Source organism: Elgaria multicarinata, chromosome 14 (genome assembly GCF_023053635.1).
Source record: "Elgaria multicarinata webbii isolate HBS135686 ecotype San Diego chromosome 14, rElgMul1.1.pri, whole genome shotgun sequence".
Taxonomy (NCBI): domain Eukaryota; kingdom Metazoa; phylum Chordata; class Lepidosauria; order Squamata; family Anguidae; genus Elgaria; species Elgaria multicarinata.
The window spans coordinates 29,771,776-29,789,461 of record NC_086184.1 but is presented as its reverse complement, the minus strand read 5'-3'; the positions used below and the strand labels follow the sequence as shown (position 1 = coordinate 29,789,461).

The window sequence follows — 17,686 nt, the reverse complement described above, 5'->3', positions numbered from 1 at the left end:
AATGGGGTGGGCGAGTTTCCTATCAGTGTAGCTTGCAAAATCTTAATTTCTTACTGGTACGTGTGTAACTTCATCGTTTGAGTCCTGCCCTTACAGATAAACTGGTACACCCGTCGAGCAGTGCTGGCTGGCATTTACAACACTACAGAGCTGGTGATGATTCAAGACTCCTCTTCTGACTTTGAGGAGACCTGGTCCTTCCTACAGAGCAGACTAGCTGATGCCATGAACATGGGCCACACAGCTAAACAGGTAAAACACTGGTACCATTTTTAACTGTTGTAAACCGCCCAGAGAGCTTCGGCTGTGGGGCGGTATATAAATGTAATAAATAAAATAAATAAATAAATAAATAACACTGGATTTATAAACAGCCCACCCTTCCATCACTGATGTGAACTATAGCTTGGAGCAAGTTCCTATTTGCATTTTTTTTCAAAAATAAAATCCCAGGAGTAACTCACCTGTTTAAGCCAGGGGTGCAGAACCTCAGGCCTGAGGGCCAAATACACCCTCCAGGGATTCCAATCTGGCCCTCTGTGGCTCTCCAATTCCCACTCATTTCCTGGTTTCCTGGCTTTTGTGCAGTTCCCTCCCCCCTCCCCATTCTAAAAGGTTGAAATGCCTCTCCTGAGGCTTAGTCACTAGCAGTAAGAGCTTTAAGCTGAAACATGCCAATTCTTCTGGCCACACCCCTTTTGCTTTTGCCCCACCCACTTCTGCCTTCGAAACCGGCCACGATCGGAACACGGCCCCTGAGAGCTTCTCTGAAATGGAATTCGGCCCGTGGGCTGAAAGAGCTTCTACATCCCCATTTTTCAATTTCATTGCTAATTGCGGCTGTCTTTTTCTCTTGCACGTTATTCTTAATGTTTCTAGCATCTGATATTGCTAGCGCTTAAATACGATCCTGCGCCCCATCAGGTTTCTAGCACTGTACACCTTCTCATGCAGCTTTCTGGGAACCTAAATGTTGTTTGTGCCTAAAAGCCCCAGAGCCAACACTTTCCCAAGTACTTCAGTACAGGGACAGTTTATGGAAATCCATGTACGTCATGGAGGATCCAATCCCATAAGGGGATTCTTGGCTGCTTGCTGCATAGCTTTGGATGGAGATGAGTTCTTTTCATACATTAAAGAAACGTGTGATGGGGTAGCATTATGACAGAGCATGGTGGCAACTGGAAGAGGTTTTCAGTGAATTTGCATTCACTGGTGTGTGTGTGTGTCTGTGTGTGCGCATGCGCGCAGTGCATGCTGCCATCGTCCTGTGGCGAAGGTGGCAGAGATAAGGTCGTTCATTCAAGTGTTGCACGATATTTTATTATCGCCCACATTCCTGCTGTTGATCCATGTATGCGCTGCTGCTTTCATTATTTTGCAGTGTTGTGCTATCATACTGGTCCAGTGGAGAGTACATGTTAATTATATGAAAGAAAAAGATAGTACTCTTATGCAGGACACCTTATAGGCTCTTTGAATTTGCTTAGAAAATCTTCCTGGAGATTTCTAGGCAAGACCTTCTTTAGCACCGGAGACTGCTGTGGTGTTAACGTATTGCATTTATCCTAATTGTGCCTGGATATATGTGGATTCTCCTAATACCTGACATTAGAGTGCCTTTTACCATCTTCGGTTGGTTCGCCAACTACGGCCTCTCCTGGACAGGGATAGCTTTACCACAGTGGTACAGGCATTGGTAACCTCAAGATTGGATTACTGCAACGCGCTCTATGTGGGGCTGCCCTTGAAGCTGCTCCGGAAGCTGGAGCTAGTGCAGAACGCTGCAGCTCGGCTGTTGTCCGGAGCTGCCCCTTTCCAGCATGTAACTCCTCTGCTGAGGGAACTGCACTGGCTGCCTATTCGCTACTGGGCCAGGTTTAAGGTTCTTGTACTTGTTTACAAAGCCCTAAACAACTTGGGACCAGGATACCTGAGAGAGTGCCTTCTCCCTTGCCAACCTGCCCGGTCACTGAGGTCATCCGAGGGCCTGCTCCTGGTGGTTCCACCTAGATCCATCCCCCGATTGGAATCCACCAGGGGAAGAGCCTTCAGCGTGGTGGCGCCCCTCCTGTGGAATTCCCTGCCTCTGGAGGTCAGGCGGGCTCCAACCTTGTACTCCTTTCGGCGCCTCCTGAAAACATCTTTATCCCAAGAAGCCTTACTTTAACATGCAGCCTTGGATTACTGTTATTGCTTCTTTTAAATTTTGTTTTAACTGTTTTATTCTGTTTTTATTTTCATTTTACCTTGTACACCGCTCTGAATTTTTTCAATGGGGAGCGGTATATAAATATTCCAAATAATAATAATAATTTGAATGTCTCTGTAGTGTAGTGGTTTCTACAAATACTTCCAACTATGTAACATGTGCTTGCTGAATGCTTTGTCCATGTAAAATAATTCCCATCTGGTTTATCCACAAGACTAAAACCAGTACATAGGGGACGTTTCCAGTTCATGTGTGTTACGTTTCCTAGGTGCAGGCAACAGGAGAAGCACTCATCCAGGGACTTATGGGTGCTGCTATTACTGTAAGTATTGCACAAAACGGTTTCCTCCCCAGGAATACTTACACAATTATGGAAGCGGAAAAACACATAGCAACATGTTATGTCTGAACTGCGTTATTCTTCCGGAATTTTGAAACAAAGTCTCTGTGGGTTTTTCCTGGAATAATCTATTGATGATCCAGTTGTATAATAAAGAACATCATTCTAGAAGAACCCTTCCAAAAGCAGACACAAATATTAGGTTGCCAGATTTTTTTTTCCTTGTCCATAGCATTGGTATATATTACTTTTCCTGCTCTCCTAGTTCCTTCCCAGTTAATTCAAGGGAGAAATGATTTGATAATTAAGGGCTCCTTCATGGCAATCACTAGAATAGGGTTTGGGCACCTTAGGCCTTTGCACCAAAATTGGCCCTCATGGGGTCCCAGTCGAGTCCTCCAGAGTTCCCCAGATGTCCATGCACCTTTTCCCCTGAACGCCAGTCATGTGATGCTTTCCCATCTTTTGCATAGTTTTTCTCCATCCAAAAAGGTTGAAATGCAAATCTGAAGGCTTCATTCCTCGTAGTAAGAACTTTAAGTTAAAATATGCTGATATGTTTGGTATTTTGACCCTGTCGCTTTTGCTCTGCCTGCCACTGGAATGCGGCCTCTGAGATTTCTCTGAAATGGAATTAGGGCTGAAAGACGTTCCCCACCCATGTACTAAAAGGATGCTTTAATTCCAAGATAAAGTTTGCAACATCGTGTGTCCAGTGAGCACAAGCCTAAGAATACTTCCTATAATAGGCTGACCATATGAAAAGGAGGACAGGGCTCCTGTATCTTTAACAGTTGCATAGAAAAGGGAATTTCAGCAGGTGTCATTTGTATGCATGCAGCACCTGGTGAAATTCCTCCTTCGTCACAACAGTTAAAGCTGCAGGAGCCCTGCCCTCTTTTGTATGGTCACCCTATGTTGCAATTTTATTTATTTATTACATTTATTTATTACATTTATTTATTTATTTATTTATTACATTTATATACCGCCCCCATAGCTAGAGCCCTCTGGGCGGTTTACAGAAATTCTTGTTTTCTGTGGCCCTCCCTCCAGTGCAGTTATCTGTCAGGGATGCTTTAGGGTGGATTCCTGCACTGAGCAGGGGGTTGGACTCGATGGCCTTATAGGCTCCTTCAAACTCTACTATTCTATGATTTTTGAACTTCATGCTTTCAGGGTAATTATTCCAGCCAAGGAACTTCTGTATGTTTCTTCTGGATTCCAGAGCATATTTTTGGGCACATTATCATGTGATCTGGGAGTACTGATCAAGCCGGTTGAGCCTCACTTCTGTCCTAGGTGAACTCACACTTCAGAGAAATATCAGTGAGCAAGCTTTCTTTCAAGGAAGGTTGCCCACCTTATTCATCTTCTCATTGAAGAACTCCTGATAAGCAGTCAGGAAATCCCAAGTTTCCCTGGAACGCGATCTGAAAAGCACTATTTGAGGGTTGTCCATCCCAACTGCAATGAGTGTTAAGATACCGTATTTCCTCGATTCTAAGACGCACTTTTCCCCCCATATAAACATCTCTAAAAACGGGGTGCATCTTAGAATCGCGGGTGCATTTATTATTTCTTAGAATCAAAGCTTTTTTTCTGTTGGTGGTACTGAAATTAGTGTGCGTCTTACAATCGAAGAAATACGGTAGGTCCATACGGCATGTTTGTAGTATGTAATTTTTCAATGCCCGTTTTCTGAAATGCCACCTTGTTTGTGTACTTGACAGATAAAGAATCTCACAGGACTGAACCAGCGCCGATGAAGTGGAGTTGCTGGGAAGAGGGGTCATCAATCCCAAGACCTGTAAAGACAGGGGACATGGTGCCAAGGAATCACACCAAAAGAACTCTAAACTGTTGTAATTTCTCTAGAACCATCAACACAAAGCAAACACACCCGCCCCACACACCCTACCACCACCACCACCATCAGCAGCAACAGCCTAATGTGGGAAGCCATATTTTATGGACCACATAAATGCCACAGTGGGTTTTCTGTTTATGCCATTTACCTTGATGTTTGACTTTCCCAATGAAAAGTTAAAAATAGGGTCCATTCATAGGAAATTGTGTGGTGAAGGTTGATCATTTTGGACCCAGTGGATCCCTCCCCCCACCGGCCTAAAGAGGCTTGTATGTCATTGGTGGAAATGGCAATATCATATGATTTTGCTCATATTCCTAATCCAGTCATGCCTAGGAGAAAGAATACATTGTTGTAGGCTCCTGTTGACATATCATCACAGCCTTTTCTCCTCCAGGACTGATGACATCAAAGCTCATGACAATGGTCAACTCGAAGCTCAGTTCTCTACTGGCTACTCGTTGATGGTATATTTTCAGTTCTCTTGTGAATGTATAACTTCATTAGTTCCTGGACATTGGCGTTTCTGTAAACCCACTAAAAGCGACGGGTGGTTTTCCACGTGATGATTTACCGGTCTTTCATTCCGTGCGTGCTTTCAGTCTTTTCCTGTAGCTTGGCACAGCTAGTATGAGAGATTGCAGGGCAGTGAAGACGTGCACTAAGGGTTCAACAAATGCAAGGATTGCCACATATGGGCATTTTAGCTAGGGTTGGTTTATACGTACCTCCATGGCTTGAATGTGTGAATAAGCTACTACAGAATTTATATCACATCACTTCAAACTATTTAGTGTACATAACTCAGATTCAGCTACCGTTTAATCAATTGCTTTGTATTGTTTAAATGAGGGCCACACTTAAATGATAAATTTCTCTTTAATCTCCAAGTTTCCCACATTCTAGAGTCCTGGCTTTCATTAAAACTTTTTCCTAGCTGCTATGGCCAAGTTTTAAAATGTTTATAGAAGCATACCTTTGAAGATATAAACTCTTAAAAGCAAATGAGAAACATGTCAAAACTACTACGTTTTAATGTTCCTTCTTGCAGAGCCTCCCTCGTGAAATGCCTCAAAACTATTGATAGGGTTTATCTATGTATACTTACTCCCAAGTAAGTCTTATGAACAGTGTGCCTTCTGCAAAAAACATACTGACTGATTTTGAATGATGGGAGCAGGGGCAGAAGCCATCATGGGTGCTTCCCCTGTGCATGCGCGACTGCCGCTTGCATTACTCCCCATGCTGCATGGGTTGGCTGTCGTCCAAAACGCGAGCATGGGGGAGGGGGGTTCATACCCATCGTAGAACCCGTGACATGCGGTACAGGTTATAGAGTTCGTCCGGCACGCTAATCTGTGCTGCTGCACGGGGAATGATGGAAATGGCATGCAGGGGCAGTGAGCAGCCACGATGGCTTCTTCCCCCTCTGCCATGATGGGAATGCACCCATTGTGACAAAATAGGGGGTCATCCTGCCTGTGTTTCCTTTCTAAAACTGAAATGCTTGAGTCTAACTCGCTGCCGGAGTGTTTAATAAAGTTCCCAAATAGACCTCAGGAAATGCTGTATAAACTATAAAACCTTTAACTGCTGCCATCAAAATAAGCCCTCTATACTTTATAGAAACTCAGTAGCTTGGTTCCATAGGCATGGGATTGACATAGGCGCTAGAGACAAGCTTATTAGGGGAACAAAATTAAAACATTTAAGGGACTTAAGTCGCGGGAGTTTAAGGGCTCGATGTTAGTCCTCTGGTCTGAAGTTCTGCAAAAAAAAGAAAGACTGATTAGACATTGTAGTTAAAAGACTACAACATCCAGCCAGTCTTTTTCCTCTGTCTATTCCTCCCCCACCAACCATCTTTTTGTAATCTCTTGCTGATTAAGAGATTTGGAGAGCTTAAGAGTTTCACATATTTCTTACCTTTGACTTGCTCTAGTAAAGGTATTACACTAATGTGGATTTTGGAATAAATCAGACGAGATTCCGAGTTTGGTTTTTCTTAAAAATAAACTATACTAAAATATCTCACCCACCCACCCCCAGTAATCATGGTGCACACGCAGCTCTGTCCGGAAGTAATGAAGATGTCTTTGTGGCAGCATGCAGCTGTCTGCACAGTGCTCTCCAACACCCACGAGTTTGTTCAGGACTGCCTCCTTCCCAGCAAACCTGCCTTCACGGAGAGCTGCCTTAGTGGCCTTATTCCAGGATTATTCCTTGCTCACTGTCAAATCTCAGGCAGGTAGAGAGTGGAGAAAATGCCTTTTCAGTAGTGGTTCCCTGCCTGTGGAATGCTCCCCTCTCAAAGGGCTGCTCAACGGATGCTTGGTTTGATTCATTAGAGCAGTCTTTCCCAACCTGGTGCCCTCCAAATTCCCCAGCCAATGCCATACTGACTGGGAATTATGGGAGCTGTGGTCTAACACATCGCAGGGGGCACCAGGCTGGGGAAAAGCTGCATTATAGGCACCAGGCTGAAACATCTTTGTGCACCCAGGCCTTCAACTGGTTTTAAAGGTGCAGTTTCGTGGTATTTTAAGTGTTCATACTTAGTCTATTTTTGTAATGTTTTGAAAAGTGTTTTTCCAAAACTCTCTTTATAATGGTTTTATTTTTGGTTGTAAGTCAATCAGGCAGTGATACATTTCCTTTGGATATGAGAGAGCTGGAGACTTAATGGCATTTTGGGAATACGGTTTATTAGCAAATATACAAGCAAAGCCTTTTGGAAGGAAGCAGGGTCATAAAAGCGCACGCCGAAATAACTGATCTGGCTTCAGGTTCCCAGAGAGCAAAGGCATGGATAGCTGTAGCCCCCCAAACCCCAGGCTGCCTCAAGTCCACCTAACTCAAACTTAAAAAACAAAACTTGGATCTACTGCCTCTTGCCTGGGGGTTTGTCTATACGTTCTAGATACCCCTCGTGGCTGCGCAGTTGCGCTCCATTGTTTATATGACGCAGCTGTCAGCTTGCAGCCCCTTCGTACGATTCCCTGCGAAGCTGTGCTTTTCGAAGTGTCAGTGGTGGCTTCATTTTGGATTAAGAGAGTGGCCATAGTTAGGGGCAGATTCCAGTGCAACGTCGGTGCAGGAATGCAGGGCAGGGGCGTGACAAGCCTAGCAATGGCCGCCATGGTGATATTAACGTTTTGGAAATGGGCAGTTAAGATGTGCTGCTGCAAGCTTTCAAAGTCGTGCTGAATTATCAGAAAACAAAAGGTTTTCACCGTTTTCGGTCCCTTGATATTTTCTGCCCATTCCCACCCTCTGACAACGGCGCTGCGTTTTTCCCCGACTGGGTAATCCGCGCTCATTCCTACCGGGTAACCCTATCAATGTTGTGATTCGCAGCAGCGCTGCTGCAGAGTTTGGGGGGAATCAAAAGGCCAAGCTGCATTGTATAGATACCCCTTGGAACTGCTTCTTGTTCTTCATTGGATTGCCAAACCTTGAGCTCTATCAGGCGAGTGTTTTATTGCACACTCGTTACTGGGCACTCACGGACTTTTGCGGGTCCCTCTCATGATGTCATCTGCCTCCCACCACCTTCTAGCCTTCTTCGCGTGCCGAACACCCCACTAAGTTTGATTTATTTCAAAGCTGGAAGTTGCCGCTATCTGCTGCTGTGTGCAGAAGCAGCGGGATCAAAACGGCCCACTGAATGGGCCACGGTCACGTTGTTTTACTTCCTCTTTCAAACGAGGAAGTACCGAGGGAACAAATGTGCAGGCGGGCAGAGAAGCGACGGTCAGCAAACGTGATTTCCCCCTGTGTGATGATGCTCCTTGATGGTCCAAGTGTCACATTCTTAAGCCTGGGGAGAGATTCTAGACCAGGGTAATCCGGCGCAACTTCCAACCTCCCACTCCTGTTGCCGCTGCTGTGTCACCGAAAAAATGGGCAGTTCTCTATCAAAATTCAGTGGCAAAATGCTACAGAGACACAGAAAGGTTCTATTTGGCTTGAAAACAAGCTACATTTGCTACCTTTGAATAGCCATAGGGGTTTGTCACCAAATTTCAACAGCAAACTGCTGATATTTTGGCCACTATTGCAGATGCCACCGAATTTCAGCCGTGCAAGGTAGGCTACTCATTGCCCAGCCTTGTTCCAGACTTTTAAGGACCATGAAAATCAGCTTGTCACTTCCCTGATCATGGAGTTTGTCAGGCAAAACAATAGCCACAGGTCTGTTCGTGCTGATCTCAGCAGCCAAAATCATCCATTTTTCTGTCACGGCTTTAGAGCAGGGATGGGCGTCCTGCAGCCCTACCTTGGTGTCATTTCAAAAGTGCCCTGCAAGCAATCAGCTGAGATCTCCAGCAAGAGTGAACTGCCTCAACCCAGTAAAGAGAGAGAGAGAGAGAGAGAAGAGGGTGTCACAGGGAGTGTGTGAGAGAGCGCAAAAGAGGGTGTTAGAAGCATAGAGCGAGAGAAGGGTGTCAGGGAGAGGGATGCCCCGCCCACTCAGTTTTGGCTTTGGCCTTTCTGGCTTTAGCCCCTGACAAGATTACTCCTGAGGGAAGGCTGTCCTCAGCAGAAAAATGGTTCCCCCCTTCCCTGCTTGAAAGGTGTTGAGAGGAAGTGAGGCAGGTGGCTACCAGGAGGAGCAGGGCCTTCTCTGCTGCGGCACCCCGGCTGTGGAATGAGCTCACTAAGGAGGTTCATTTAAAGCTCAAAACGGTTTGGGGCCAGGTTATTTGAAGGAACGCCTCCTCCCATATGTACCTGCCCGGACCTTAAGATCATCTACAGGAGCCCTTCTCCATGAGCCCCTGCCAAAGGAAGTGAGGCAGGTGGCTACTAGGAGGAGGGCCTTCTCTGCTGTGGCACCCCGGCTGTGGAATGAGCTCCCTAAGGAGGTTCGCTTGGCCCCTACATTATATGCTTTTAGACGCCAGGTGAAGACCTTTTTATTCTCCCAGCATTTTCACAGTCTATAAATAAATTTTAACTTGGTGTTTTAAATTTGTAATTTTGCATTGCTGCTGTTTTTATCTGGTTGAGCTTTTATATTGTATTTTATATTATGGTTTTATACTGTTGTTTTATACTTTGAGCTCCGGCTATTGGGCGGTATAGAAATGTAATAAATAAATAAATAAATAAGTAACGAGGGACAAATGTGCAGGCGGGCAGAAAATCGCTCCCATCCCTGCTTGAAAGGTGTTGAGAGGCCAGTGCCCTGGTGTTCCTTCTGCCTCGTAGAGAAACTGCTACAAGAGGGTCAACAGGAATGTACTATATCAACTGGCAATGCCCCCCCCTCTCTCACACATACACACACACACAGAGCTCTCCCTAACCAGTATACTGCGGATTTTAAAAATAGCCACAGCGGAGTAGTGAGTAATGTTTGTTTATTGACTGAGCAGTTCCATTTAAAAAAACAAAAACAAAAAACCACAACCGAAACGTTTTTTGGCAAGCCCCATCTGTGCATCAAATAATCCTGGGCCAGCCTTGTCACCTTTAAGCACTGACCTGCCCCAGTCCTTACGCCCCTGGGGTGCCATGTCATACTCCATAGACGGTATTAAGTTAATCTGGGGAAGAGGTCCACCCCTCTGCACCAGGCCCAAACCTCCTGTCCTTACCAACCATCAACTTGGGTTAGAGTCTTTGCTCCGCCGTCGGCCAGTTGTGAAAGGGTGTGTGCGGATCTGCTCCACTCAGCGGAGGCTGGTGGCTCCGATGTTGGTGGGGTTCGCACCTTGGATAGAACACTTTGGAGAGCTCCTTCAGAGTTCTGAGTGACACCTGGAGCGGAGCCACCGGCCTCACTGACATCGGAGCCACCAGCCCCCGCTGGCTCAACCACTACTACAGGCTTCCCTGATGCTGGAAAGAGGGCCTTGCTGCTCCTGTGGTTCCTGCTGCCCCTCCGGATGCTTCGAGGGAACGGATTGCGGGACTGCTCCTCCTTCCAGCCCAAGCTCCATCCTTATCTTCAGGTGAGAGGTGGCACATTGCAGAAAGTGGCAGGTAGAATTGGCCAGCGTTGAGGGGCAGTGCAGGGCGAGGGGAAACAACCACTACCGGAAGATGGTTCGGGACGGGGAGGGGCTTTCTAAATATTTGCCTTGTCGGCTGAAGCACGCTGTCCTTATGGGTGCCGCTTAGGAACGACCTAGTTCAGCCTCCTGCGAACTGGCTGCCACCCCACCCTCCTCAGCCAGCATGGCCAACGGCCATTCCGACAGGCATGATAGGCTCTGCAGTCTCGCCCACCTGGAAGGCTGAGATAGACTGTCCAGAAAAGCTGGGAGGCCTCCACCATTTTTTGGGAGGTTTGCAAGGACATCATGGACAAGGCTGGATGTTCGCCAGGGCTCTTAAGCAGCACCAGCAAGCGTGCCACTCTCACTTCCCATGGAGCCGTCGAGCAAGAGAGTTTTCAGTTCAATTGCCTGGCCTCTCTCAGGCCAAGGGGACGCCTTGGCCAAGAACCGGCCCTGCCTCCCACCTCTGTACATGCGCAGAGGGCTAGCCAGTTCCCTTCTCCTTTGGACCAAAGTAGCACACTATGCTGCTGAGAGGGGCAACATGTTAAGCCTCTGAAGGGGAGGTGTTTGGTAGGATGACTTCTGTGTGCTCTTGCTTTACTCTAATGACTGGGGGGAAATACGTAATGCAGGCAGGTAGAGGCACACATTCGCAATGTATACAGTTTGCAGCATCCTGCTAGTTTTTCTTCTTCTTTTCTTTTCTTTTTAGAAAGCACAGCATCCATCAGCCTTCCTTGACTTGGGTCCCTGCAGATGTGTTGGACTGCAAGCCCCAGAATCCCCATCGGCTATGCTGGCAGCCCAATACATCTGGAGCGCACCAGGTACGGGAAGGCTGGTCAAAGCCAATGGAGCTTATTTCTTTTGAATGCTAATAAAGGAGAGAGCCCCCCCCCCCGGAAGGAGGGGTGTGGGGTGGGCAGGCTGTGAATGAGGTTCAGCATGAACTCCCCATGAGTACTGGGATAGTAATCATTTTATTTAGGCTTTTGTAGTCTGTCTTGGGCTAAGAACAGATCACCATGGGATGATAAAGTAGCAGCAGGGCACCATTTAATCCCAGGCACAAAAAGCCTGCTCAACAGGCCGCAAACTGTGCTGAGGGTAGAGATCTAGAGAAGCACGCTTGGAAAATGTGCTGCCCCTGCAGGGAAAAGGCTCTATGGCTGGTTAAACGCCATGCACGGGCGACACTGCCGCTCACAGAGTTGGGACACCGGGCCTAGCATTTAGCAACACAGGGTGGGCCCCGGGAGGAATCCACGGCAGACCTAAACCAGCCTTCTCCAACCTGACACCCTCCAGAGGTGTTGGACTGCAACTCCCATTATCCCCAGCCAACGTGGCCAGTGGAAATTCGGGGAGTTGCAATCCAACGTATCTGGTTGGAGAGCCAGGAAGGCGGTCTTAAACCCGGACGGCAAATATTTCCTGGAATCTGTTGTCTTGTGGGTCTCTTCTCCCTTTCTTTCCTAGACTTTGGCCTTAAAATATCTGTGAACTGGAACTGAAGTCGGAGGAAAGCAGCTAGAGCAGTCAAGGGCCCCCTTTTGCACCCCCCGTCCCCCGCCCCTCAGCCCAGCAGCCTCCCCCTTTCCTCAGGTGCACACAGGATCCAAACACGGTTATTTACACATACAGAGCACAAGAGAGTAGAAGTACCTCCAGCATTATTTTTGAAGAAAAGAAAAGAACAAACACAAAACAACACAATACCAAGGTTTGTACTACAATAAAAAGATAGCCCTTCTAAAAGTTATTCAATAAATAGTAAAACTAGAAAAAATCAATTGCTTTTTCTCTTAAAAGTTCAGCATAGGAAAAACCAGCTGCTCTGTGGAAGTGTTTCACGAATTCCTCTTAAAATTGCTAACCAAATAGGGAAGAGTGGGCAGGTGAGTTTGGTGGTGAAGACAGAGGGCGGAAGAGGAGGGAGACCAGACCCTATCCCGGTGGCCCTCCAGATGTTTCGGCCTACAGCTCCTGTGATCTCTCACCTTTGACCATGCTGGCTAAGGCAGATGGGAGCTGTGGGCCAAAACATCTGGGGGGCCACAAGTTGCCCAGCCCTGCTGTACTCGGCTGGGCACTGGCCTTTTGAATGGCAGGAATGGAGAACCATGGGCTGCCGGTTCACCTGCTCCTGTGCTTGTTACAGCGGTGCGATCTGGAGACCTTTGTTCATGAATTACGTTTATATCCTGTCTCTCCGTTAAAAATGAGGCATTTCAAGGCATCGAGGGAAGCACGCTCACCGTCGAAGGCCTGCAGATCGAGTTGCTGCCGCTGCGGGCACCAGAGCAGGGGCAACCCCACGGCGTGCCCATTCCTACGCTGCCGCTCCATCCGGGGCAGAGGGCGAGGCAGCGGGTCGGGTGGGACGAGCCTCAGAACACGAGGGCCTTGCACCCAATTGATTGTCTCCAGCCGGTCAAGTGGAGGTTTGCATTGATTTCATGCAGAACACTCGGCGGGGAAGAGGTTGTGGGGCAGGCCTTGGGCACGGGGAGAGGACGGAGCGTTCAGCGGCGGGCCCTGCCGGGAAGCAGAGCTGTGCCTTGCAGCTGGATCGAGGGTCGGTGAAACGGTCCTCAAGTGGAATGTAGCGAGAACCTTCCGACAAGCTCCACAAGGCAGCTCCAAATGTCCCCACCCCAACCAGCACGAGAAAAACACACGCACGCACTCTCACAATACCCATTTGGGAAACTGCCTTGTTCGGGTGGCTTGCACATCTATCTATAATATAATATAATATAGCACCTGCATTTGGGAGGGAGGGAGGGAGGGAGGCAGGGAAGGTCAAGCCGCCCCTTGCAGCTCGCGAACTGCCGATATCCACAATATATTGTGGATATCCAAATAAATATCCAAATAAATTGGGAGGGAGGGAGGGAGGGAAGGTCAAGCCGCCCCTTGCAGCTCACGAACTGCCGATAAATATCCACAAGGAACAGCCAACGAGAGTTGAGTGAAACATTTCCGTCGCCTGCCCTGTGAAGGCCTCGAAAGGCCCAGCCCGTCCTGAGCCGGCAGCTCAGATAGAGAGCGCGTGTGCCCCTGCCTCGGCAGGCCAGAGGGCAGGAAATTTGTGCCGAAGTCATAGCCTGGAAAGAAAACTGGCTTCTCCTGAGACGTCTTGAGGGTCTGCCACCGCTTTCCCCAAGTGGGTGCCCTCCAAATGTGTTGCACTGCAACTTCATCACGCCCAGCCCAGCCCAGCCCATGGTACTGGGTTGGAGAGGGCTGTGCGTTTGCATGTAACCAGTGGCTCAGAGAAGTGCAAACTTAGCTTAGTTTTCAGAAGCTGTGAACTCCCCCCATTTTATTTGATTTTCAGGCCCAGGCTCTCTCGTTTCCGCCAGGCGGCTTTGTGTTTGGTCTCCTAAAGACCCGGTGAACTGTCCGCAGCAAATGATCCGCTGAGGATTCTGCAGAAAGGCTTACTCTCCCGGAGGCCTGTGTCAGCAGCAAACCTTACCTACATCCCAACCCCCTCACGCTGCCAAGAAAAACAGCCCGGTTTTGTTCACCAGATAACTCAGTCTTTCTGCTCCCAGGCTACGATTTGGGAAGACGTCATTCCGGCACGGCTGAAAACTCTTTCTCCTTCGGGCCCGGAGTCACGGCCCCTATAAAAGAACGGAAAAGAACCTCCCCACCCCACCCACCCTCCGGCCGTTTAAAAATCTCACCTCGATGGCTAAGAAATGTGCATTCGTGTGAGAAAAATCTCTTGATATATAGAATATGCATAAGCAATATTATATATTTAAAATAGTTGTAACAATATATAGCTAATTCTCGTCCTCACGTCTAGGCTCTTGCCGTCATTCTGGGCCTAGCAGGGCTTTGCCCACTGCAGTTTCAGGCTGTTGGGGCCAAACTCCTGGATCCGGAACATTCTCCTTGGAATTCTGTGCAAATTCTGCTCCTTTTCCCCACAGCCAAAAGCTGTCCCCAAACCTCAGACCTCTCGTGGTAGGTAGGAAAGGAGCAGGCACTGGAACAAAAAAAATCTTCGATGCTGAGCAACGGCTCTCTTGGACTGAGCCAGCACTCTGGCTGGGCCTTCTCGCTTTTCTCTCTCCACTCAGGGCCGCATCACTGCGAAGCAGAGTTTGGATCTTTGCTGTCACTCTTTCCATTTTTGGGAGCATTTGGCTTCAGTAAGATGAAACGGTTGAGGAGGTCTGTCTCTGAGCTGGCCTGGGGTCCCGGGTACGTATCACCTGTGGGCAGACAGAAGAAATAAGAGCATAAGAAATGCCCTGATGCTGGATCAGACCAAGGGTCCATCTAGTCCCTCTAGCAGGACACGGAACAATGGGCTCAAGTTAAAGGAAGCCAGATTCCGGCTGGACATCAGGAAAAACTTCCTGACTGTTAGAGCAGTACGACAGTGGAATCAGTTACCTCTGGAGGTGGTGGGCTCTCCCACACTAGAGGCCTTCAAGAGGCAGCTGGACAACCATCTGTCAGGTCTTACAATCGATGGCGTCTTGGAATCGAAGAAATACGGTATTGACAGCCTTCTCCTCCAGGAATTTATCCAACCCCCTTTTAAAGCCATCCAAATTGGTGGCCATCACTCCTCCCAGAGTGCAGGATATGGAATAATGGGCTCAAGTTAAAGGAAGCCAGATTCCAGCTGGACATCAGGAAAAACTTCCTGACTGTTAGAGCAGTACGACAATGGAATCAGTTACCTAGGGAGGTTGTGGGCTCTCCCATGCTAGAGGCCTTCAAGAGGCAGCTGGACAAGCATCTGTCAGGGGTGCTTTAGGGCGGATTCCTGCATTGAGCAGGGGGTTGGACTGGATGGCCTTGTAGGCCCCTTCCAACTCTGCTATTCTATGATTCTAGTTCAGCACTCGGTTCACGCCATGGCCAACCAGCTATCGGCCAGGGATGAACAAGCAGGACATGGTGCAACAGCACCCTCCCGCCCATGTTCCCCAGCAACTGGTGCACACAGGCTTATTGCCTCGAATACTGGAGATAGCACACAACCATCAGGGCTAGTAGCCATGGATAGCCTTCACCTCCAGGAATTTATCCAACCCCCTTTTAAAGCCATCCAAACTGATGGCCATCACTACATCTTGTGGTAGTGAGTTCCATAATTTAACCATGTGCTGTGTGAAGAAGTGCATCAGTCTTATTATGAATGAGGGGAACCTCAGGCGCGGCATTCCAATCTGGCTGTCCTGGAAAGCCACGCCTTCTTCCCTTGGCTCCTCCCATTTATTTATTTTATTGATTAGTAATGCTTCTATACCGGACAATAAAGTAGGAGAAGATAAGACTCATGACATTTTGAGGAATCAATCCACAACACAGAGAACTATTTCAGTCGAACGACGGTATGGAAACGTTCTAAGTAAAGGAAGCCATTGGACATGATCCAGCCAAAGCTAAGCACTTTTTCGTCTCATTGATTTAAAACAGAGAAATTTAAGGATATGCTTAGATATCCCAGGGAAATCAATAGGGCTTAAAAGTGTTCAATTCTGTACTGGGCCCATTAGAACTTCAATACAAAATGTGGTGTGATCGACCGCAAAATAGCATCACGATATTGTATTAAATTAGACTTGTGTTGTCAGCTTTCTTACACATGGCAGCATACTAAATCTAGAAAAAGCTCTCTGCACATGAGAAGGATGGTGTAATCCGGGGACAGCCCGTTGGCAGCCAAGAGGCCAGATCTGGCTTGCAAAACAATTTCATTTGCTCAATCCCAGCACCCCTTGCAAATCTTAAATCAAGGCCCCCAAACAACACTTTAACTCTTGTTCGGTGGTGCAGCTAGGAGAAGCATTGCTCAGCCTGGTGCTCTTCATTGGACTGCAACCCCCATCATGCAACATTGGCCACGCTGGCTGGGAATTATGGGAGTCGCAGTCCCACGCGTCCGGAGGGCACCAGGTTGAGCAAGGCTCAAACAGGACTTAATGGTCCGACCCGGCTGGGAGTGGAGGGAGGGTTTCGATGGCCGTGGGTTCCTTCCTTCCTTTGTGAGGCACATAAGTGGCAGCCCTCCTCTCCCTTTCCTAGCTCTATGCTGTGTGTTTTATAACTGCTTCTACATCACTGCTATGTTACAGCAAACAAACAAACGCGTTGGCCAGCTCTGCTACGAAAAGGAATCTTCTGAGCATGTGTCGCCTTGCAGTTTGCACTGCCTTAAAGCGTAGCACCATCGTGCCTACAGGAATAAAACGCGAGTTTGCTTCTGTGGCCCTGATACCTCACACACCGACTTGGGAATAGGCAACGATTTGTGGTCGAAAAGGATAATCACGTTTTAAAGGAAAATGAGAGTGTGCAACCAGGCACATGCCTGGCCGGCTGCTCACTGACCGCAAAAGATTTTGAAACACAAGAGGGAAGGACGGATTCAGTGGTGAGCAGCGTCAATCCGTTGTTCCCCGTTTGCTGGCGCGGGCCCGTTTATTGCTGCCCCCTCCACCTGCTGCCTTCTGGGAAGTCAATGGGCAAGTGCTCTGGGACCCTAGACTTCAGCCCCAAGGTCCAGGCCTAGCTGTGCTGTTGGCCTTGTTGCACCCCTCAGGAATCTTTGTGGCCATAAACCAAAGGCACACTGCAACGTGGAGCGATGTAGGACGCAGTCCGTAGCTCTGCTTTGGGCGATTTTCCCCTGGGGGCAGGCAGGGGAGGCGGGAGGAGCTCCTTGCTACCCTCCTGGGCCTATGCAGTCATAAAAATAAATAGTGATGAGCTCCGCTTCTAATCGGACCGGCGAATTAGAAGCGGAGCGGGGGGCTTCGCCTCCCCTTAAAGCGGAGGCGAAGAGGATTGGGGGGCCGGCGGAGCGTTGCCAAGAGGATCGAGGTGAAGGTGGATCCTTCACCTCGATCCGGAGCTCCGCAAGAAAGGTAAGTGAGGTTTACTGGGCCCTGCCGCTGTCGCCCATGTGGCGACAGTGGCAGGGCCCGGTAACCCCCCCTCCCTCCTCTCCCTTACCTGCGTCCGTCCGCGGTCCCTCGGTTTCTTCAATTGAGCCCGTGGAGCCACGGGCTCAATTGAAGAAGCCGAGGGACCGCAGACAGACGCAGGTAAGGGAGAGGAGGGAGGGGGGCCTTACCTGGCGCCACTCCCCTCCACTGCGGAGCTCCGATTCGGAGCCGGAGCTCCGCGCAAAGAGGAGCGGAGTATGGGCGGAGTGGCGCCGGGGGTCCGTGCACACCCCTAAAAAAAATGCCCCCCCATTGGAGAACAAAAAC

General features: G+C 48.6%; 3 protein-coding genes across 6 annotated transcripts in view; 2 read left to right on the top strand and 1 right to left on the bottom strand.

Moving 5' to 3' along the window:
- Positions 1 to 4,995, top strand: part of COQ9 (coenzyme Q9) — a 198,304-nt gene extending 193,309 nt beyond the window's left edge. For both annotated transcript variants that reach the window (XM_063141366.1, XM_063141365.1), the window contains 3 exons: positions 97 to 252; positions 2,481 to 2,534; positions 4,286 to 4,995. In XM_063141366.1, coding sequence (XP_062997436.1) covers positions 97 to 252; positions 2,481 to 2,534; positions 4,286 to 4,321 — 246 coding nt within the window. In that variant the 3' untranslated portion in view covers positions 4,322 to 4,995. The remainder of the gene's footprint in view (positions 1 to 96; positions 253 to 2,480; positions 2,535 to 4,285) is intronic.
- The window catches only part of TMEM170A (transmembrane protein 170A), a 382,399-nt gene that overhangs the window by 72,930 nt on the left and 291,783 nt on the right, over positions 1 to 17,686 (top strand). The window lies entirely within an intron of this gene.
- DOK4 (docking protein 4) overlaps positions 14,105 to 17,686 on the bottom strand; it is a 30,690-nt gene continuing 27,108 nt past the window's right edge. For both annotated transcript variants that reach the window (XM_063141363.1, XM_063141364.1), the window contains exon 8: positions 14,105 to 14,668. In XM_063141363.1, coding sequence (XP_062997433.1) covers positions 14,541 to 14,668 — 128 coding nt within the window. In that variant the 3' untranslated portion in view covers positions 14,105 to 14,540. The remainder of the gene's footprint in view (positions 14,669 to 17,686) is intronic.